Genomic DNA, 21,225 nt, shown 5'->3' on the forward strand with positions numbered 1-21,225 from the left:
ATACCGCTCTGGATCATATGAGCAGTAGGTCATCATCCCACCCTGACTTTTTATTACGCGCCTCGTCAAACTCTGGCTCGAGTCCATGCTGCTGTCACCGTACGCTCCCCTGGTAGCGGGGAATAAAGTCCGGGGCGGCAGCGATTCCTAGACGCAATATACTCAACTCAGGTGAAACAACATAGCGGGCTGAACTATATGCCTAGGTTGGCAACGATCAATCGCAACTGGTCTCCCGACCATATCACTCTGGCTCATCCTTTTCTGTATATGCTCTACTCCTATCCTGGCCTATGAACCATCGTCTGTGAGACCCTCTCTGCTATAATTACCCATCTTTCTACAGTCTGGCCCCTTTGGTGCAGCGCAGGTTCGCGGAGGGATGGACGGTCGGAGGTATAGCCGTCGTTGAGGTAGACCCAGCCGTTTTATGCTCACCGCTTCTTATACAAGCGTCCCTTGCCGCCTTGAGTGCGGGAGATCCCGCATCGTGGGACGCCGACGGCAAATCCGCAAGTTGCCAGTTGCAAGTTGAGATACCCAGCGCCAAGAATTGTCGGTAACTGGTGGTCCCATCCTGCCACGCTCCAATTGCGCCGAACGTCACGGTCCGATAGGGTAGGAATCCTCCAGGGGTAACAGGAAGACCTTTCAAGCGTGCGCTTCGAAGAAGACCAAGGTCAGGATTGCGGATGCGCCGAGTCCGGCCGGAGGTACTGTACTTTAGGTACTGTAAATGCGGTGTGACAGGGTGGTGAGTTATCACCCGCGAACAGAACTATTGCATGCCTGTATCAATCTACCGCTCATTATCGGGTATCCACTACACACGAGAAACTCTGTGGGAGAGCCCACCAAGGCACTGCTCTAGCTGGGCTGTGTGCTGGCAACCACCGCCATCGACAACGCTGCATTGTCGTCGGCTAAGATCGCCCTGGTCCCACGGCAGAGCAGGATGTACTAGCATGAGATCTAAGCTCGGCCTGCAGATGGTCGAGTGGAGCAAACTCAAGGTGCGTGCGGACCGCCAAACGCAGCGGCATGGGCTGGCGGACGAGGAATTACAATCAAAGAGCCAGAGATGAGATGATGGGGTGGAAGCAAAATATCTGTTTTATTTCGTGGATTAATAGCCATAATACGAGCTTCCCATCCCCGGTTGCATATCTTCCCCCCACCTCTCTGTCCCTCAAACGCCTGATCAAGATAATACCTGCAGCTGTGCCGCCTGTGAGTCGAGATTGGCTTGAGCCATGTTGCATGTATCGCCTGCCGGATTGCCCTTCCTTCCGAGTTGCCCAGCGCCGCACCGAGCACAACACTGCTTAAAACTGTCAAATAATCCTGCTATTCCTGCACCTCTAGCCAGCTCATTGCGAGCCCTTATCTGACTGACCGCCACTCAGTCGTGTGATAGCCGTGGTTCGTCCTTTGTATGCCCTAGCTCGCAAACGCCGCTCCAAATCAATGTGCTTGCCGTGCGTGTCATATCCCTCTTTCGTAGCTCGTCGTTGGCGTTGCGAGATCAACCGTGCCGTTTAGGGCATCATTGCTTGCGCCTCCTCGTCTGTAACGAAGATCTCAGCCACCGGGCACTGGTCCTCATCTCCAAAGTCACCGTCATATTGCTTCTTACGTCCCCGCTCTCCGTACCGCCCCAGCATGTAACTCGGCAAGAATAACTCGTCGTTCCAAGTGAAGCCTTGGCTATACTTCGTGTAGGTGATCAAACGTGGAGGTTCGTCGGGATCGTCGTGGTGCGCGTTCAGGTTGATTGACTTGTATGAGCTAGACGAGAGCATAGAGGGGCCTAGTGGAGACGAGGAATTGAAGAGCATGGCCATGCCGTTGGGCGGTGGGAGGTCAGCCTTGTGCTTGTCTTTGCGTTGCGACCGACTCGGGTCATTCGTCGGCGTGGATAAGGTAGGAAAACGAGCAGGCTGGGTCGTAGGGGAAGCAACAGTCTGAAATCGATCTTGGGGCCGAGCGGGTAGAGGGCTGTAGGACCACGAAGAGTCCTGGTCAGAGCCCGAGCCTAGCGAAGATGGACCAGCATCTGAGGCCTCGGCTTGATCGGCGTGGTTGACATAACGCGAGCTGCGACGACGTCGACTCGACAAAGCGTAGTCGGCATTGCTGTTCCCATGCAAGGGAATCTTGATGGCACGGGAGCCAGGCGGATGAGAAGCAGAGAAATCAGACATGGCGGTGTCAAGGGTTGGATCCGGAAGCTGTGTGAAGGTACAGTTGTTGCGAGAGGATTATAGAAACGCCTTTCACCTAGCTCCGTCAAACGAAAAGGAAACGAACTTGTTCACATGAAGGTGTTGGTGAAGAAGAGGTGAGGCTGGTCATGAGTTGCATGCCAGATCCGGGCTGTTGTCTCATCGAGTCCGATTCACTGTCACGTTTGACTCACTCAGAGTCATCCGGTCTCAATGTTCCCCGCATTGTTCCGCGATAGCGATAAGACACCACGACGTCAGGCAGACAGACGGGGCTACGTCCGGCCCAAGGGATTTAATTGGCTCCTACTTCATATGACGCCGATCTTTGGCCGCTTCACGTTAGGCTACTGTAGCCGAGATATACCAATCGTGAATCGTTGCCTCAGGCGTAATACCATGGTTCATCAAAGACGTGGTATCGATGTCCCCGAACACCCTCTCCACGGAACAATGCTGGGAATCTCCGCCCAGGCGCGATTTGTTCCTCAGGAATCCTTTCGTCGCTGTACGAGACAGGCTCTCCTACCACGAACTTGCCCACCTGAGCTGGCTGTCAGTAAAATCAAGGTAAGACGATCGAGAGCATTGCTTACCTGGATCTCAGTGTCCGTAATGGTGCCTCGACTCACACGAGCATATCCGACACGCTTGATGTCCTTGTAGAGAATGTATTCACACCAGCGGTCCCAATCACGAACGTCAATGTCATGCATTCCACTCTTCTCGCCCACATAAGTATTGTAGTTGCCCTCTCCCGGCTTTACCACGAGATAGCTGAGCAAGATTGCCGGCCGGGGAGTGGCGTTCATTCGTTCGGCCAAATATTCGGCTTGCAGGCGTCGGTCCTCCGGGTCCTCTTCCTGCCCCGAGTGGAACACAAAGACATCGACCAGAGTGCCGTAGACGTCCAACGTAGCTTCAATAGCCGGCGCAAGCTCGCCCACAGGAGATGGTAGGAGGTGATGGGTCGAGTTGACGATCGGAAACTTCGACAACAGCGCTGAGCCCCAAGTGTGCTTGTTCGGGCCCGGGCCGTAGTCCACATACATGCCGAGGTCCTCAGCAAGATACTGTGTGGTGTCTCGGTTGCCCATGATGATCCGCTGCAGATCAGATTCCAGCAACCCGACCACGTCGAGCTCCAGCTCCTTGATAGCGTCACGCATTCGTCGCTCAGATGACCAGTCGTCGTTGTCCAAGGAAAAGTGAATAGTCCAGATCCCAGCAGTCAGCAGCTTCTCCTCCGGGTGATACGGCGTGTAGTCGTAGGTGGGGAACCGCAGATATGCTATCGATGCAGCTAGCAGTTGCAGCATCAGGAGAATATGGAGGCAGTAGGTCGACTGTTTTCTTCCACGAGGGCTCGATTTGCTCTTAGATTGATACCCTGAGTTGGTTATCAAGGCCGAGAACACGCCCGCGCCGATCAACAGCATCGTCGTGATCATGATCCAATCCGTGTGCTCTCTGACCAATGGTCCGCCGGGCACAAAAGCATATGCCACCACCCAGACGTGGAACAGCACCATCAGGTTGTAGACGAAGAAGCCAAAGCCAAAGGTGGAAGCGGGGCCATGCTGCACGGCGGAAGAAATCAGGACGGGCGCAACACCCATCGTATAGAAGGCGAGCAACAGGCCACCATAGAAGCCCGTCCAGTGACCGCACGTGGTAAGCAAAGCAGCACCAACAGCTCCAACTCCATAGGCTGTCCACGATTCGAAGAAGCCAGGGAGGGCGACGCCTAGGAACAGACCGGCGCTCATGGCTAGAATGACAACCGCGCCATGTGGTACCGCTAATGGTCCTCGGACCGGAAAGCCCTCCCATACCCAAAGGATTATAGTGCTGGAATCCGAAAGCAGGGAGTGCATCGTGAAGAACAGTCCTCCGAGGCCGAGAGCTGCCAGTAGGGCTGATCCCTTCTTGGCGGGAGAAGGAACGTAGTCTCCGCCGGAGGTCGAGTCTGGTCTGGTGGAACGCCATACAGCCAGCAGTGCCACTACAAGTCCGGTCTTGTTCCAGCCACCGATGCCCGAATGCAGAATTGGCCAGACGGGATTGTTTGTGTGGTTCGCAAACTTCGCTATGTTGGAAAGCACCAACCCAATACACCAGGCTAGAATTCTCCGCTGCAAGCGAGCCGAGTTTCTGCGCTCGGCATACCACTCTGCTGGCCAAGCCATACAACCAACCACAACGGCAAAGCCAACGGTAAACAGACGGTTGGTGGGTTCCTTGGCTAGCCACGCCAAAAGCCCGACCATTGAAGCCATGTGAAGCCAGCGGAGGTTCTTGATTGCCAAAGACCTTACGGAAGGGATAGCGAGAATAAGGGATGAAGCAGGGCACATGACCAGGACCTCGTAGCCTGATATCCCCATATGCCAAAGTGGAAAGTACCAGATGAGGACGCCCAGTGAAGTTAGAATGGACCAGAAGAAGAAGCCATGGAGGATGTCCGCGGCAGCATCCAGCATTGCCGTCCAGTAATATGGCCCGTCAAAGGTCGATATCTGGATGACAGCGTTATTGCGCCTATCCGGGGTCAGCCAGCCTCTCTGATTCTTGATGGCGGGTTGTGCTCACTCTTTCCCCTTGACAGATTCCTTGAGCAGTTTGGTATCACTGCAGACCGGTCAGCAACCCACCCAAGCCAGCGTTCCACTTGGTCGTACATTTGCGTATTTCGGGAGCAACTGCACATACCCTCTAGAAGCACCCGCAACGTCCTTGACGACAAGTTCGAACGTCTCGAAGTCGAGCGCGGTGACGGCGTCGAACGCAACATCGAACAGGATCAAGGCCCACTCAAAGAATGCATAAATGGTATAGGCTTAGGCGGTCAGCTACGGCTTGCAGGGGGACATTAACACCGTACCTCCAGCGACTTTATGAATCTTATGCTGGATGAAGAAATAGACCAAGGGAACTAGCGTGCCAAAAAACAAGCTGGCTAGAACCTTTCGATACTTCACAGCTTGCGGATTAGGTGGACTCAGCGCCAGACATCCTAGGGTCCACGGCAACGTGAATACCAAGTAGGAGATCATGAAGATGTCGTGCCAGTCATGGTCGTCGGTAGATGTCACATAGGTCCAGCCGCCGCATGTCAACGTTCTCAGCAAGCCCGTCGTCGCGATGATGGCAGGTAGGTTCGAGTTTGGCCTTCGCGTAAGGAAGTACCACAGCGCGACAAGAGCAAACCGAGGGCCGGACGTGATGGCAATGAAGAGCATGAAGACAGACCGCTCAGGGTATCGGTCGCCAATGGTAGCGGAGACAGAGGGAAACCATTCATCGGGATATCCATAGTGCTCATTCTGTACAATTTTGTGGTAGTGTAGGGAGACTCCAACGATTAGTGCTCCGAGAAAGGCTGCGTAGGCGACGGCTGTGTGAGCCCACGAGATATATTTTGCATTGAACTTGCCGCGTGTCAGCGCGACTCGATGAGGTGGAGGAGCGAGACTTACAGAAAACACCACATCAGCGTCCTTTCTCGGCGCCATATTCGCTATTAAAGGTATTAGAACGCGACCAGCGGCATCAAGCCAGCGAATGGTGGGACAAGGAGTGACAAGAAGTAGTACGAAAAGGTCAAGGAGCTGCGCGGCGCGTGGGAGGAACCTGAGCGTGAACTGGCCTTGAACTGAATTAATCTGACTTGGGCACCCCCCTGAAAGTCCGCGGCCTCGGTAGAACTGCGGCCAATCTTGTCTGTCTTCTCCGCAGCCTGGAAGAAAAAAGTTTCCCTCTCTTCATCCTAGGGATAATGGCTGCCGCCAGCGACAAGGCGCGTTTCTTTCTCGAGCAGTCGGTTCCTGAACTTAAGGAGTACGAGCGCAAAGGCATTTTCAGCGCCGAGGAGATCACGAGCATCGCGCGCAAACGATCCGACTTCGAACACAAAATCAACGCTAGGGGTTCAACTCCCACCGACTATGCTCGTTATGCAGAATTTGAGATCAATGTCGATGCTTTGAGACGCAAAAGAGTCAAGAGACTCGGAATCAAGACGACAGCACATAATGGCAAGCGCCGCGTCTTCTTTGTCTTTGACCGCGGCACTCGAAAGCATCCGGGTGACGTTGGTCTGTGGATGGAGGCTATAAACTACGCACAGAAGCAAAAGGCATATAAAAAGCTGCAAGAGATGTTCACAAAGGTACTCCGACTACACCCCACCAAAGCGGATTTGTGGATCAGCGCGGCGCAATATTCGTTCGAAGAAAATGGTGACATGACAGAAGCGCGAAGCTACATGCAGAGAGGGCTTCGATTCTGCAAAGGATCAAGAACAATGTGGCTGGAATACGCGAGGCTTGAGATGTTGTACATTGCCAAGATCCATACAAGGCGAGAGGTTTTGGGCATCACCACCGCTAAACGAGAATCACCACAGCACGAGGAGGAGAATGAGGATGTTTTGCGGCTACCCAGACTGACAGCGATGGACATCAACCCGGAAGGAGAAGAACACGAGGTAGACACGTCTGCCCTAGAGACGCTCGAGTCTACTCCTGCTCTGAGTGGCGCCATTCCCATCGCAATCTTCGATGCTGCCATGGCCCAATTTGAAGACCCACAATTTGGACTCGAGTTCTTCAACATGCTGCTCAACTTCGAGGATATTCCAGCCTGCATCAGAGTCGCAGGCCACGTGGAGGCCGCCTTATTGAGATACCACCCTCAACATTGGGCAGCCCAAGCCTGCCATATTCAAATGACTGTGGTCTCAATCACTCCGTCCTCACCGAATTTTCCTCCCGCTTTTAGGCAGGCACTGGCACGGTTGAAGGAAGCGCGCAAAAAGGCAAACAGTCCCGAGCTGCTGGCCTGGGCCAAACTTTGGCTAGCGAAGCTCATGCAGACAGAGGATCTGGACCCAGGTCTCAAGATGGTGGGGGAGTCGGTCGCCAGGTCTCTCGGTGCGACGGACGCAGCTTCGTAAGCCTTCAATCAGAATCTCCCTTGGATGACCTCGACTGCTTCTTGCTCGAATGCAATTTCTTCCACCGCAGTCTCGACTCGTTTTCCGCCTTTTGAAGCCTTTTGACCTTCTCTTTCTGCTCGTCCGTCGTCTCGCCTGGTACAGTATGCTTGAACACATCCACGATCAGCTCATTGAGCTTTCGGTAGCACGCGTCCTTGTTCGCTTGAGCCTTACGGCTCTCGTCTGCCTGGATCAAAAGGCACGAGGTGTTCTCGGCATAATAACGTGATGTCAGGATGGGATTGTGCAAGGCGGTAGGAAGTAGTGGGAGTAGCTGGCCGACTGGTACGCGCAACTGCGCTTTAGAATTGACTCTGTGGGGCAGTCAGGCCTTTTCAGTACAAAGCACCAACACAGCATACTTGTTCACATTCTGGCCGCCCGGGCCACTTGACCGGGCGAAGGTCACTTCTCCAACATCACGTAGCGACTCCAGTGGATTGAAGCGCTTGTACCACTCCCTGGCTGCAGCATAGTCAAACTCTGGGTGCTTGTCCTGCGAGGCGTAGGATCTCCACTGAGTCACTGTCGCGCGAAGACTCCTTCTCGACCATGTAAGCATGAGGCTCGCTGGTCTTGCTTGGTTCCGCATAAAGGGAGGGAGGAGAGTCCTTGTTCAGTACGGAGTACTCGGACATTGATTCCGCACACTCCGGCAGGGATCCGAGAGGGAGAAGCTCAAAGCGGCTTAGTGCATCTCCGGCGAAAATTGGCGGCGTGGTTTCGCAGAGTTCTGCCTTTCCTGCGCCTTGCTCGGATTCTCGAAAGCTTTCGCAATTAGTCGCATCACTTCTTCGTCGTCTAAACATCAATCTCATCACAATCCTGAATCTCAGATCGAAGTCTCCTGCCCTCTCCTCTTTCTTTGTGGCGCGTCGGTGTCGCTGGACTCCCCTTGACTGTCCGACCTCTCCAGCGTTTGCCCCGCCTCGCCAGTCTCACCAGGCAGCTCTCTTCTTTACTTCACTCTAACATGACTTGCATTGCCTCCTGCGCCTCGTCATGACTGATGCAGACCCCCTGCCCGAGGCTCAATGCTTTGGTAGAGATCAGACGCCCGAATCTCCACGTCCGGTCCACGTGCCTGAACCTTCCACCATCCCAGTCCTGCTGAACCAGATGGATCCGGTCTTCAATGATACCGAGACGTACAATATTCCGCATAACCAGACTTTCTCTCCTTACTCAGAATCTGCTCTCGCCATGAATGAGAATGATCCCAATGATCCGAACCCGGACGAGCAGGACGCCGTCCAGAATTTCCTAAGAGGCGCCGAGGAGGAAAATGCGCGTCTGGATGATCCTGCTCAGCTCCCATCCACACACGGCCAAATGACCCAGAATGATCCCAGCGTCGAAGCACATCTCCTTTCGGCACTTGCAAATGCTTCTGCTCATCCACAATCATCTGATGCCCATGCAAATCCACCCCAAAATCAACCCATCAAAGCCGGAGATGAATCGCAAACCAACGATGACTTGAACCCAGCTCCTAAGCCAGCTCCTGAGCCCACTACCGATCCGGAAGCCAACAACGAGACGCAAAACGCCCTTGCAGCGAGCTCGTCTGCCTCAGAGCCCACCGTGAAGCTTGAACCTCAGTCAAACCCAGGTGGTGTAGATTACCAGTCGCTTCTGGACACTATTTCTCAATCTGCTTCCACTGCCCCCACTGCGGACTCTGTCTCTGCCCCTACTACTGCCGCTTCGTTGACTTATCAAGGAGCGCAATCAGTGTTGCCAGTTCCAGGTTTACCGCCAAAGCCACCGACGCAAGCCCCACCTACGGATCCTTCCAATGTGTATGCTTTTCCTACTGTCAACACCGACCAACAAGGACAATACCAGCAGGTAGCGCAAGAAGCACAGTCCCAGCTTGTCAATCAAGAGGCGCAGCACCAACTTGTGAGCCCTGATGTCTTCACACACGCTAATGGCGTTGGCTCGGCTGGATCCTACCCAGCCTCATTTCTCCCACAGCCGATTCCTATGCAGGCCCCGGGCACAGGCGCATGGCCTCCACCTGGCAACCAAGTTGGTACCATCTCTCCTGCTCAATCGTTACAACGCCCGGAATCGACAAGATCAGCAGACCCAGCGGAAAGACCATGGACGCCACGTACCCAAGCAGTCTACGATTCTTTCCTTGAAGATGAAAGACGATATGTGACAGAAGGGATATGGGACAAATTTCCGTCAGGTTCTCGTCTCTTTGTGGGTAACTTACCAAGTGAGAAGGTAACCAAGCGTGATATTTTCCACATCTTTCACAAGCATGGGAGACTAGCTCAAATTTCAATCAAACAGGCCTACGGTTTTGTTCAATACCTGGAGGCCTCGTCTTGCCATGCAGCTCTCCAGGCGGAACAAGGCGTGGAGATACGAGGCAGAAAGGTACATTTGGAGGTATCTAAGCCTCAAAAGAATACGAGGAACCAGCAAGGGCAGCAAGGGAACAAGAGGCGTCGATCGCGCTCACCCGAACGGAGAAGTGCACGCCAGAACGATCGGTTTGAGCGTCCAAACTACAGTGACTTTCGGGACGAGCGCAGTCGGCAAACCGACTACAGACGGTCGCCGTCTCCGGCAAGAGGCTATCGCTCTCGGGAAGACCATCGGACTCCTGCTCAGAGCCCTCACTTTGGTCCTAGTGGAAGACCGAACTCGCCCTATACTACTGCTTTCCCATATCCAGCCCCTCCTGGGGGTTATGACGAGGAAGCTACCCTGCCACTGCCGCGAAGAGATCCACGAGATGCTCCGGATGTGCAAATCCTCATTCTTGAACCGTCTGTCGCGCAAAGCTTTATCAACTGGGTTGAGCAAGGCTTCCGCAACAAGGGGCTGCGTGCGTCTACGATATGGCTCAGCGCTCGGTTGCCTCTCTCCGCCGTTGTGAAACGTCAAATCATCGAAGGTGTCCAGGGTGTTGTGAAACTCGTGCAAGCGAATCAGTACAACAGTAAGATCCCGTTACAAGTTTTTGACAGGAGCCAGGGGACAACGAATGTTAGCTTCAACGAGTACGTTGACCTTGATGTCAGCGTCGCCGCCGACATTGTCCTCAGCGCTCGACAGAAGGAACGAGGAGGTTTGCAACAAAGCCCGCAGTCATACCATCCGCCACAAGGTTATCCGCCACAGAACCATTATGGGTACGCCCCGCCACCTCAGTACCCTCCAACGGCTTACCCTGCACAACCGCAACAACACAACCAATACCAGTACAGCCAGAATGCTCAGTACCAGAACCAGGCCCAGACCCCTGTAACCCCCGGTTCGGCCACGGCTGCTCCGACACTGCAGCAGCTTCTGGCAAACCTGCGACAGCCTGGTGACTCTCAGCCAAACAGTGCCTCCCCCGATGGTAAACCGACACCTGACCTTGCCGGACTTCTAAGCAATGTCGCTCGCCACCAGCAGCTTCCCCCTCACCAACAACAGTCGGCTACACAGCATGGTTACGGGCCTGTTGCGCCCGCTTATGGGGTCGGTCAACAGCAGTCACAACAGAATGTACAGAACATCATGGATACCCTGGCTAGGTACAACAGGTGACGGCGGGCAGATGAGGCTGGTGGCGACATCTCCGAACAGATGCTCCCGATCTGTTCGAGGCGGAACACATGTGGCTTTCTGCTGTTAGTGCGGGTATGGGGACAGTCAAGTTTCCTGAAATGCAATGGCACTTCTACGAAGTGACTGCGGGATAGATACCCTACAAATCTGTCCGTGGCGGTTGGAGGCTTTGTCAGAGATTTTTTTCCCAGAAGATACTGGTGTGCACCACGGAAGCAATAGAGACGCACCAGGGAGACTTCTAAGCAGCCTCACGTGCGCAAATGGTTTATTCTTGACCTGTGTATAGTTGTTGAGCCGATGTTGTCGCAACGACGCGTCAAACATACCTAGTAAGGCTATTGTTACAAAGTACAACGTACTTATGTACCGCTGCCAATACTCGGCACCCTCGCCGTTGTCGCCGGCCTCGGAGAAAGTCCATGGGCACGGTTCTCTTCTCCGCATACCGGGCCGGAAGAGGACAACCGCGGCACATCATCAATGCCTCATTCTCGACTCGAAGACTTCCCTCCCAGGATTTTCTAGTTCCTTTCAACTTGCTGCTACGCCCTGCACTTGCGTCCCAGAATGTCAAAGGCCACGCCGAACCCTGTAGAATACACGTACGGCTCGCAGCCCACAAAGAGCGGAGGCTCAACTGCCCATTCAATTCCCCATCCGGAAGCAGTGTCATCATGCGTACACCATATCGCAGGGATCTTGGTGACGGTCTTCGGCCTCGATGACATGCCCTCAGATGTCACCGATGTCGCAGTATTATGGCTCCTGCACCCGCGACTTCAGACGCAAGCGAGCATGGCTCCATTCGCAGCGCATATTATTGCCGAGTGGAACAAGCACCAAAAGTCGAGCACAGGGAAGCAGAGGAAGGCGCTGATAGCCGTCTCCTTTGACCAAAGAAACCACGGATCCCGGCTCGTCTCGGCGATCGCGAACGAGGCGTGGCGTTCCGGCAACGAGCATCACGCTTCAGACATGTTCTCTTGCTACACGGGTACGGCGCAGGATACTTCGCTGCTCCTTGACTTCCTGCCTGGGTATATCTTTCCCGAACCAAGCGACGCACGACGGATCGTGCAGAATCTCGTCCTGGGCATCTCGCTCGGTGGCCATGCGGCGTGGCACGTCCTCATGCACGATGCCCGCTTCTCGGCCGCCGTCGTCACGATAGGATGTCCCGACTATACACGCTTGATGACTGACCGGGCACGCCTGTCGAAGCGGAAGACCTGGACCTCGTCGTCACCTCCGGGCCGAGATTTTCTGGGCTCGAGCGACTTCCCTCCCTCGCTAATCGAGGCAGTCAAGAAAAATGACCCGGCCGGGCTGATCTGGTCGTTACCCGGCCTGCAGTGGCGGAATGACCAGGAGTATCTCCACACGAGTTTGACCGAGGAGGAGAGGCAGGTCCTGTTGCCTGTGATGACGAGGTGTTTCGGAAACAAGAGAATTTTAAACCTCTCGGGCGGCGCAGACAAGCTTGTGCCCTATGCGCACTCGAAACCGTTCGTCGACTGGCTCAAGACGGCGAGTGCGAAGGGAGGCTGGTTCGAAGGCTCCGGTCTCGTACTTGAGGACCTCGTGTTTGACGGCGTCGGTCACGAGGTGCCGAGTCGGATGGTGGATGAAATGGTCAGATTCGTGACGGACAGTCTTGAGGACGAGAGGGTTAGTGGGATGGACACGGCGCCAGGAGGGGGGGCTACTAGGCTGGGGAGCAAGATATGAGTATGTACGGGGCACGCAGCATGTGGATGGCCGGATGTCGCGCGACACTTGCACACAAAATAGAATACTCGTACATACCGTACATGCTGAGGACGGCGTAGGTCAAGTCCGAAACAGATTCTCTCGTCTGGGACAGGCAGGTTCACAGTACCTGGTGACAGACAGCTCGCCCAGCTTTCTTGACTATCTCACCGCGATGCCTTGTCGGAGTCTTCGCCCTGCCTACATGGATTGTCATCTGTTAACTAAACACGTTACACCAAACCCTCTAGGCAACACCTCGCCCACCACTTCTCCACCATATCCAAATTTGCCCTCGAGTTTTCGCTCCCAAGGGCGGCGACACGATTTCAACAGCAGCCAGGCTCGCGCTGACGTCGTGGCCACACCAGCTAGGCATCTCGAAAGATGCTTCCAGTGCCAGATATTGTAAAGAATGTCTCCCATACGATCGGCTCCTTCCGAGAAGCGAGCCAGAACTGACATATCCTCTGAGCGCTATCCTCCGTCGAGGGCATACGAGCACGTGCAACTCGAGGCCAAAATTCGTGACGGTTTATTTCCGTGGAGGTACAGTGTCAACGGCCGATTGGCTGGTCGACTAAGCCGGTATGTCAAGCCGATGTAAGTGCTCAGAGCAGGATTTAGAGAGCGCCTGCGGCCTTGTGACCGTCCACTTGTTGGAAGGTGCTTAGAATTGTACAAGGTTCAGTCGCTTCCGGTCATGGTCCATCACATCGTGCTCATCGAAGCCGGACAGAGCCTTTCAAACGATTCCACAGGTTTGTTATCCACGATCGATTCGGAGCCTCATCCAGCTCCTTTACCAAATCATCGTAGTGCGATGCACTGCTTCTCGGGTGCCGAACTCGCTGCGGAATAGGGTATTCTTTCTCGAACCGGTTTTCCAACAGCGCGTAAAGAGCATTGACTTGTCTCAACTCCGTCTGTTCATTGAATGGCTCGACGGGTATCGCGTGAGCATCGTTGGACTTTACATTGGCCGTAGCAGCAGCTGGGTTCTGGAGTTTCAGCAGACGCGACTGCATGACCTTTTGAAAGTGGACGTGCGCTGGGCGGACTCGGTCGACGGGCCATTGTTTGATAATTCGCGCCCAGTGCTTGAGGATGACCTGATGGAGAGTCAGTGGAAATGCTTCAGGATCAGGGTGCTTGGCCGTGCTCACAGAGTTATTGGCAGCCATTGCGAGGGCTCTGTTCGAGCTTGTGGGTGATCAGGAGGGCAAAGAGTATGGTACCGTACTCCAGCACTTCGTGTTGGTACAAGTAAACTCGTAGCAGACTCACTTCAGTATCACCAGAATGACGTTCACGATGCCACATCAGGGCTAGTCCGGAAGTGGCTTAGTAGGTGGCGCCGGAGGACGTCTGGCCCAAACACAACGAGGCCGAGAGGGCGGCTGAGGCTGTGTCACTCACGCCCTCCCTTCCACTTCCACCTCGTTCCTTCCTCGATCATCGTTCATCGCCTGGGGTCCCTATTTCCCTCACTCACCTCATATTCCTCATCTAACTCTCCCTCCTTGCTGCCGTTCTTATACACTCCGACAGGATTACACCTTGGTGGGGATACACCGACAGAAGCGCCTGGCCTGCGATGGCCCCTCAACGATATGAAGCCGTGCGTGCTCGTCTATCCCCAACATCTCGCTTTCATCGACTAACGGGTGTGCCACAGCTGAACTCACACGATCACGATGAAGACTCTCCTATTTCTCCTGACTCGCGTCACCCAATCCCATCCTCACCGCCACCGTCATTTCGATCCCGAGCGTCCTCGCCCACTTCCAGGCGCCTACTAAACCAAGATCCATTATCACCAGAAACCGACCGCGACCATCTGGAGGACACGTTTGACGATGGAGAGGCATCCGATGCAGAGAATGATGGCGACGATAGACAACGTTTGATGAGAGTCGATACGGGACTTAGCAGGCAGGATGCCGCCCCTCCGACTACTTCTACTCCCGCTACTCAATCGGCACCTGTGATTCAGCGCCGAGTCACCGAATTGCCTGCATTTCGGCCCATGCCCGAGTCCGTGAGAGCCACAGACGGCGTTTTCGCAAATCTATCCGCCAAGCCGGAACGGGGTGAACAGTTAGAGGAAAAGCCTCCCGTAAGTAGTCGCGTGCAACTCCACCATGTCTGATACTAACTGCCTTTTAGACCTACGAACAGGCCGCCGCAGATGCAACACCGCCGTATTGGGAAACCACCATCCTCGCGCCCGGCATGTCCTCGGATGAAGTCTATGTCGATGGCCTCCCTGTCGGCTCCGTTTTCTCCTTCGTTTGGAATGGCATGATTTCCATGTCGTTCCAACTCGTCGGATTCCTGCTTACTTATCTCCTCCACACTACACATGCCGCGAAACACGGTAGTCGGGCTGGTCTGGGCTTAACGCTGGTTCAATACGGTTTCTACATGAGTGGCTCCGGTGACGGATCATCTGACACGGGAAACCCTGGCCAGTTCAGCAACTCAGGACCACCAGATCCAAACAGCCACAATTTCGATCCCAACGCTGTGAATGGACAGGCGGACTCGTCCGGAGAACGTAGCGGTATGGGCGGCTTTACGAGTGCAGATTGGATATCATACGTCCTCATGATTATTGGCTGGTTCATACTGATAAGAGCGGTGTCTGATTTCCTGCGCGCAAGGAGGCACGAGGCGCTGGTTCTGCAGTCTCCTTCGAGAGGATTGCCTGTCCCGGTTGTCGCCGCGGGAGAGACACCTGAACAGGCTGCCTAAGCTTGTGTATGTCTCTTTAAGTTTTTTGGTGAAAGAATGCAACCGATTCTGGATGTACTCTGTACAGATATAAATTCAGGAATTTCCACTAGGGCTCTTTCGTACACGCCATGATCTTGTCGTTGTACATCGTTAAGGTGGGAACTGAGCGACTTCCATCTCTCTTGAATGTTAAGGAATGAGTTTACCGGGTGGAAAAGGCCTTCCAAGCACGCGTAATGATGATGGGTATTTCTGCATTTCTTCGAGCGACACTCGTCAGGCTTTACGGTACGCCTATGCCTTTCTCTTCCACCATGCCCGAATCCCTCCGTCACGTGCACCCATCCCACGGCTCCTTGATGACTACCTCAAACTGAACTTCCATCCCCTCTAGCCTATAAAGCCTCCGAAATTTCCAAACAGGCGTCTTCGTACCATCTTTTGAGGGCCCCTGCTACGCTTGGTATCCGCCCATTTCGACAGTCGAGATGCCTCAAACGCAAGGCCCGACTCTCGTGTCTGACGCCCAGATCTTGCGAGTCCTACTCACTCATATCGATCTTGTTCTCGAGCCCTCTCTCGTCCCTCAGCTTGGTCAGTCGTTCAAGGGCTTTCTCCAGCGGGATGAGCTGGCCCATCTTCTGCGTGGCCTGGTCGTCGCGGTTGCGGATGTTGACCGTGCGGGTCTCTTGTTCTTTGGCCCCGACGACTGTTTCCAAGAGTCAGCTAGGCTAGGCTACGAGCAGAACAAGTGAAAGGAGGATGGGGGGGATGAGGCTAAGACTAGAGACATGCATGTAGAACGTACCGAAGATGAAATTATACTGCGCGAGCTGCCCTGTTCGGATCTTCTTCTGTAGCGTGTTCCCGCTGACGTCGATGTCGACGTACATGCGCGCCTTGTGGAAGATGGCCTGGATCTCTCGCACGTAGTCTTCCGCCGCCGTCATGACGGGGATCACCAGGATTTGCCGCGGAGAGAGCCAGAACGGCCACTTGCCCGCGAAATGCTCGCACAGGATGGCGATGAAGCGCTCGAAGCTGCCGATGATGGCGCGGTGGATCATGACCGGGCGGGCCATGCCTACGCCAGGGGCTTTAGGGTCGCGGTCGCCGGTCTTCTGGTCGGCCTGGTGGCTGCTGGCGTCGCCACCTTCGGACGTGCGGTACTCGAGGCGGAAGTTCTGCGGGCCTTGGAAATCGAGCTGGATGGTCGCGCATTGGTACTCTCGGCCGAGAGCGTCCGAGATGGTCACGTCGATCTTGGGGCCGTAGAAGGCGCCGTCGCCTTCGTTCATCTCCCAGTCGGCGCCGCGGAAGTTCTGGAGCGCTTGCTTCAGGCGCGCTTCGGCCGCGTTCCATTCCTCCAAGGTCCCCATGTATCCTTCCGGTCGGGTGGAGAATTTGAGCTTGAAGGGGAACCCGAATAGGCTGTAGACGTGCGACATGAAGTCGAAAAGCGCCTCAATTTCACCCTGGACTTGCTCGTTTGTGCAGAAAATGTGCGTGTCGTCTTGCTGGAACTTGCGGACGCGTGTGAGCCCAGAGAGAGCACCCGAGGCTTCGTTTCTGTGGAGGACACCAAAGTCCGCGACTCGCCAAGGTAAGTCCCGGTAGCTGCGATCGTCGTCGCGGAACATGATGCAGTGGCCCGGACAGTTCATGGGTTTGAGAGCAAAGACACCTTTGTCTTTGTCCTTGATCTCCGCGAGGGGGGTCTTGCCGTCGGGTTTCTTGTCCGACAGCGGCATCGGGTCAGCCGAGTCGTCCTTCACTTGCACGCGGAACATATCGTCTTGGTAGTGTTGCCAGTGGCCGGATGTCTTCCACAGCTCGACGTCGTACATGTTGGGTGATTGGACTTCTTGGTAGCCTCTTTCCCAGTATTGGTCACGGAGCATGGCCTGGAGGGCATTGAAGATGCGGGTGCCGTGAGGCAGGAGGAATGGTGAACCCGGAGACATTTTGCTGAACATGAAAAGTTTCTGCTGTTGACCAATGAGTTGGTGGTCGCGCTTCTTGGCTTCCTCGAGAAAGTTCTCCCATTCCTTGAGTTGCTGTTTCGAGGGGAAGGCGACGCCGTGGATGCGCTGCAGGGAGTCGTTGTTCTGGTCACCCAGGAAGTAGGCGGAGCTGTTCTTCATGATCTTGAAAGACTCGATCTTGCGCGTGTTTTGAATGTGTGGACCCTGGCACAGGTCGACGAGCGTGCCGTTGCGGTAGACCGTAGAGGACTCGCCATCCGGCACAAACTTCTCAATGTAGTGCATCTTGTACTTGCTGTAACCGAACATCTTGCGCAGGTTGTCCTTGGAGACTTCAAGACGCTCAAACGCTTGTTTCTCCTTGGTGAACTTCTTCGCCCGGTTCTCCAGGCTAGGCCACTCGGCCTCGCGAACGGCCTGGCCTGGTTCAAGGGCCATGTCGTAGAAGAAACCCATCGCTGTGGGAGGGCCGTGGGACAGACGACATCCGTACTCGTGTTCGGCGCATTCGCCGAGAACGTGAGCGGACGAGTGCCAGAAGACATCTCGGCCTTCAGAGTCGCTGAACGTGAGGTAAGAGACTTTGCTGTCCTTCTCCAGTGGTCTGTCAAGGTCCCATAGTTTGTCGTCAACTTTGGCGACCACAATCTGGCCAGCTCGATCTTTGGAGACATTTTTCAACAGCTGGCCGGGCGTGGTCTCCCATGCTTTGCCCTCGACAGTCGTTTCTTGACCGGGGGAGGGAATGAGCTTGATCTGAATTGCGGGTTTGTCCCTGCTGGCGAGTTCTTGGTCGTACTCCTTCTTCAATTGGTCAAAGAACTCGTTTCTTTGCAGGACGAAATCGGGTAATGATTTTGGGGCCTGATGAGCCGCAGGCGCTGCTTGAGACGACATTTCTTTGGGTCGGCTCGGGAGTTTCTTGTTAGAGGTTGGGCTCACAGGTCTTTTTGATGTCTGTGATGGCGGGGAGGATGAGTCAGGGCCGGCGGCCGTACCGTTTTGACTCATATTGTCGCCTTTCAGGACCCCCCAGAGATCGTGAGGGTTGAGACTGACTTTCTTCTGGTGGCTCATACTGAGGTCTCTAAGCGGGGAATCGAGGCTGTTGAATATTATGGCAGCGGGTCGGTGGGTAATGGCGGTACCAATGATGGTATTCGTTGTGTGCCGGTAGGGAGCGTATAACGTCACGTGCCGTCGAACAAGCCCGCGCCCGCGCATCGAGTTGGAGGTGCTTAAAATTATTTTCCCCCAGACGCTGGCACCGCAAACCGCAACCACTCCTCTCCGCTACAACAATGTCGTTCCGAGGCGATTCGCGAGGGCGTGGCGGGTTCAGAGGTGGTGACAGAGGACGAGGATCGTTTGGAGGAAGGGGCGGAGGTAAATTCGATTCCCAAAATCTTCTCCGCGCACACTTTGGCGGCCGCCGCGAAAATGGCACTGACGAGTGACGATGACCAGGACGCGGGGGCTTCCAACCGCAGAGCTTCGGACCGCCTGCACAGGTGCTCGGTGAGATCTCACGTACTGATGCGACCACGCTGAGACTAACTTGGGCCAGAAATGGGCACCTTCCTGCACGCCACCGAGGGAGAGATGGTCTGCGAGTCCATCAACACCAAGGTCCCCTACTTTAACGCCCCCATATACCTCGAGAACAAGGTGCGACCCGTGGCCAAATGCATTGCGACTTCTCTGACCAAAGCAGACAACAATAGGAAAAGTGGATGAGATTCTGGGGCCGATCAACCAAGTCTACTTCACGATCAAGCCCCAGGAAGGCATTCAAGCCACATCATTCAAGAAGGGTGACAAGTTCTTTATTGGCGGGGACAAGCTATTACCTTTGGAGAAGTAAGGTTTGCGATGCAGTGGGAACGGGATATATTGCTAAGACCATAGCAGGTTCCTGCCCAAGCCCAAACCACCACCAGGTAAGTTACCGCCCAACTCAAGCACTTGGCGTGACGCTCACAGTTTTGAAGGTGCCGCAAGAGTCAAGAAGCCAGCCGGGGCACGAGGAGGTATGAGAGGTGGACGAGGTGCTCCTAGAGGACGAGGCGCTCCAGGCAGGGGCGCACCCAGAGGCCGAGGGTCGTTTGGCGGAGGTTCGTTTGGCGGTGGTCGGGGTGCTCCCAGAGGTGGAGGTCGTGGAGGTTTCTCCGGCGGACGAGGCGGCGGCTTCTCCAGGGGCGGCGGGTTCGGCTCAAGAGGTCGGGGCAGAGGTTGAGTTGCAGCAGCCTCGTCTCTTGACTGTCGATTGTCCTGGGTTCTGCAGGCTACATGCTCTGGCGTTCGGACGGGATATCCATCATGAAAATGCGCTCTGATGGATCTGTACTCGGTTGGTGTCTCACGGCAGAAATGGATATGGAAAAGCTAGGTCGCTCTTACACTCTTACAGTACAGGGACCAGTGGTGAGTAGTCTCTCCCACAGATGACATACACTTCCATAAGCATTTCCTCGACACGTGATCTGAATGCACGTGACTGTCGCATTCTTCCCTTTCAGGCTGTGACGGCTGCTGCATGATGACGACACACGGTAAACCGGCCTTTTGCCCACCCAGCGGCTCATCATCGAGTGCTGTCACACTCGCGCACTGCAGCGGTTCTTCCCAGTATCGCAATTGTCGCCTTGTTTTCGCCGCAGCACGAGGACGTAGCCTCCACTTGGGGGTATATCTTCCTGCATCCTCTCCCCTCTCATCCTACCAACCGATCCTTCCATAAGATCTTTTCCTGACTGCCTCTGAACCCTGCACCTCGGTGATCGCAGAAATGTCGAGGCGCACGGGCACAACCAACTCAGGTCCCAAAGAGCCTGCGGGCCAACCCGAGGAGAAGACTCAATCGAAGCAGGTAATGCTGCTATCGGAAGACGCGGGGCACTTTAGTTTGATCAGGTGGGTAGCCACGGTCTGGCTTGGGGTGAGACAGAGCTGAATATTGTACAGGGCGCTACATCTCGCCGACCTGATCACTGAACTCAATGGTGAGTCGCTCAGATGGTGAGGTACCGGAGAAATGCTAACTTAGCCCAGGATTCTGTGGATGTACGTCTCATGCGCTTGTTAAGTGAAACCACCATTGACGTCCGGCCACAGTTATGTCTGTCCTGTCTTCGATGCGATACTGTCTCTCTGACCCTGGCGATCTGACGAATCTATGGCTGGCATTCGCCTTTATGCCATTTGGCCTGTTCTTCGATTTCTTCGATGGCAAAGTTGCTCGATGGAGAAAGAAGTCATCTCTGATGGGTCAAGAGCTGGACTCCCTGGCTGATTTGGTACGCATTATGCAAAAAGTCCATAGTTGATAGGACTCGGCTCCTGACAAGTGAATTCCAGGTAACGTTTGGTGTGGCTACCGCAGCCGCTGGCTTCGCGATTGGCTTTCGCACCTCTGTCGACCAGATACTCCTGAGCTTCTACGTGCTCTGTGGATTGACAAGATTGGCACGGTTCAACGTAACAGTCGCAATGCTACCAAAGGACAAATCCGGAAAGTCCAAATACTTTGAGGGAACCCCGATTCCGTTCGCTTGCTTGACGACTTCGAGCGTCATGGCCACCTTCACCTTTCTGGGCCTGATACACGACACTCTCCCTCTGGGCACCTGGTTTACGGGGACCGCGTTGGAGTTTCACCCAGCAGCGGCGATGTTTATCGTCAATGGCTGTTTGATGACGAGCAGAACTTTACATGTCCCGAAGCCATAACGATCTGGTGATGATAGAGCGTTTACGCAGCCGGAGCAAATGCATCTTAGACACAGGAAGGATGATGAACATCAACCTACGCACGGGAATTATCCATGATTAGCAAAGTCGAATGGCGGACAGCGGATCGAGGCACATGAAGTTCAACACGCCTCCCGGGCAAGACATAGTGCTCCGTTGGTCCGCAGCCGGCTGCATTACACGAAATGCCACAGAC

General features: G+C 54.7%; 11 protein-coding genes across 11 annotated transcripts; 6 read left to right on the forward strand and 5 right to left on the reverse strand.

Annotated features, from left to right (window-relative positions):
• Positions 1-1,538: 1,538 nt before the first annotated feature.
• On the reverse strand, positions 1,539-2,204 carry A1O7_03747 (uncharacterized protein; the record flags this gene model as incomplete). The annotated part of the gene is made up of 1 exon (XM_007757764.1): positions 1,539-2,204. One exon carries the CDS (start codon positions 2,202-2,204, stop codon positions 1,539-1,541), a length of 666 nt encoding a protein of 221 aa, XP_007755954.1.
• A 406-nt stretch (positions 2,205-2,610) lies between these two features.
• On the reverse strand, positions 2,611-5,740 carry A1O7_03748 (uncharacterized protein; the record flags this gene model as incomplete). The annotated part of the gene is made up of 6 exons (XM_007757765.1): positions 2,611-2,769; positions 2,822-4,766; positions 4,818-4,856; positions 4,938-5,064; positions 5,110-5,656; positions 5,705-5,740. 6 exons carry the CDS (start codon positions 5,738-5,740, stop codon positions 2,611-2,613), a joined length of 2,853 nt encoding a protein of 950 aa, XP_007755955.1.
• Positions 5,741-6,003: 263 nt separating this feature from the next.
• A1O7_03749 (uncharacterized protein) lies at positions 6,004-7,182 on the forward strand (the record flags this gene model as incomplete). The annotated part of the gene is made up of 1 exon (XM_007757766.1): positions 6,004-7,182. The coding sequence occupies one exon, from the start codon at positions 6,004-6,006 to the stop codon at positions 7,180-7,182; it is 1,179 nt and encodes a 392-aa protein (XP_007755956.1).
• A 4-nt stretch (positions 7,183-7,186) lies between these two features.
• On the reverse strand, positions 7,187-7,786 carry A1O7_03750 (uncharacterized protein; the record flags this gene model as incomplete). The annotated part of the gene is made up of 2 exons (XM_007757767.1): positions 7,187-7,538; positions 7,587-7,786. 2 exons carry the CDS (start codon positions 7,784-7,786, stop codon positions 7,187-7,189), a joined length of 552 nt encoding a protein of 183 aa, XP_007755957.1.
• A 440-nt stretch (positions 7,787-8,226) lies between these two features.
• Positions 8,227-10,782, forward strand: A1O7_03751 (uncharacterized protein; the record flags this gene model as incomplete). The annotated part of the gene is made up of 1 exon (XM_007757768.1): positions 8,227-10,782. One exon carries the CDS (start codon positions 8,227-8,229, stop codon positions 10,780-10,782), a length of 2,556 nt encoding a protein of 851 aa, XP_007755958.1.
• A 591-nt stretch (positions 10,783-11,373) lies between these two features.
• Positions 11,374-12,534, forward strand: A1O7_03752 (uncharacterized protein; the record flags this gene model as incomplete). The annotated part of the gene is made up of 1 exon (XM_007757769.1): positions 11,374-12,534. One exon carries the CDS (start codon positions 11,374-11,376, stop codon positions 12,532-12,534), a length of 1,161 nt encoding a protein of 386 aa, XP_007755959.1.
• Positions 12,535-13,277: 743 nt separating this feature from the next.
• A1O7_03753 (uncharacterized protein) lies at positions 13,278-13,739 on the reverse strand (the record flags this gene model as incomplete). The annotated part of the gene is made up of 2 exons (XM_007757770.1): positions 13,278-13,667; positions 13,722-13,739. The coding sequence occupies 2 exons, from the start codon at positions 13,737-13,739 to the stop codon at positions 13,278-13,280; spliced, it is 408 nt and encodes a 135-aa protein (XP_007755960.1).
• Positions 13,740-14,152: 413 nt separating this feature from the next.
• A1O7_03754 (uncharacterized protein) lies at positions 14,153-15,312 on the forward strand (the record flags this gene model as incomplete). Its single annotated transcript, XM_007757771.1, has 3 exons — positions 14,153-14,176; positions 14,234-14,674; positions 14,725-15,312. The coding sequence occupies 3 exons, from the start codon at positions 14,153-14,155 to the stop codon at positions 15,310-15,312; spliced, it is 1,053 nt and encodes a 350-aa protein (XP_007755961.1).
• A 524-nt stretch (positions 15,313-15,836) lies between these two features.
• A1O7_03755 (threonyl-tRNA synthetase) lies at positions 15,837-18,356 on the reverse strand (the record flags this gene model as incomplete). The annotated part of the gene is made up of 2 exons (XM_007757772.1): positions 15,837-16,003; positions 16,103-18,356. 2 exons carry the CDS (start codon positions 18,354-18,356, stop codon positions 15,837-15,839), a joined length of 2,421 nt encoding a protein of 806 aa, XP_007755962.1.
• Positions 18,357-18,848: 492 nt separating this feature from the next.
• Positions 18,849-19,143, forward strand: A1O7_03756 (H/ACA ribonucleoprotein complex subunit 1; the record flags this gene model as incomplete). The annotated part of the gene is made up of 2 exons (XM_007757773.1): positions 18,849-18,947; positions 18,994-19,143. 2 exons carry the CDS (start codon positions 18,849-18,851, stop codon positions 19,141-19,143), a joined length of 249 nt encoding a protein of 82 aa, XP_007755963.1.
• A 924-nt stretch (positions 19,144-20,067) lies between these two features.
• A1O7_03757 (phosphatidylserine synthase) lies at positions 20,068-21,008 on the forward strand (the record flags this gene model as incomplete). Its single annotated transcript, XM_007757774.1, has 5 exons — positions 20,068-20,192; positions 20,244-20,281; positions 20,331-20,342; positions 20,394-20,575; positions 20,637-21,008. 5 exons carry the CDS (start codon positions 20,068-20,070, stop codon positions 21,006-21,008), a joined length of 729 nt encoding a protein of 242 aa, XP_007755964.1.
• Positions 21,009-21,225: the final 217 nt, after the last annotated feature.

The sequence above is a fragment of the Cladophialophora yegresii genome, assembly GCF_000585515.1.
Source record: "Cladophialophora yegresii CBS 114405 chromosome Unknown aczIN-supercont1.3, whole genome shotgun sequence".
NCBI classification, from domain to species: domain Eukaryota; kingdom Fungi; phylum Ascomycota; class Eurotiomycetes; order Chaetothyriales; family Herpotrichiellaceae; genus Cladophialophora; species Cladophialophora yegresii.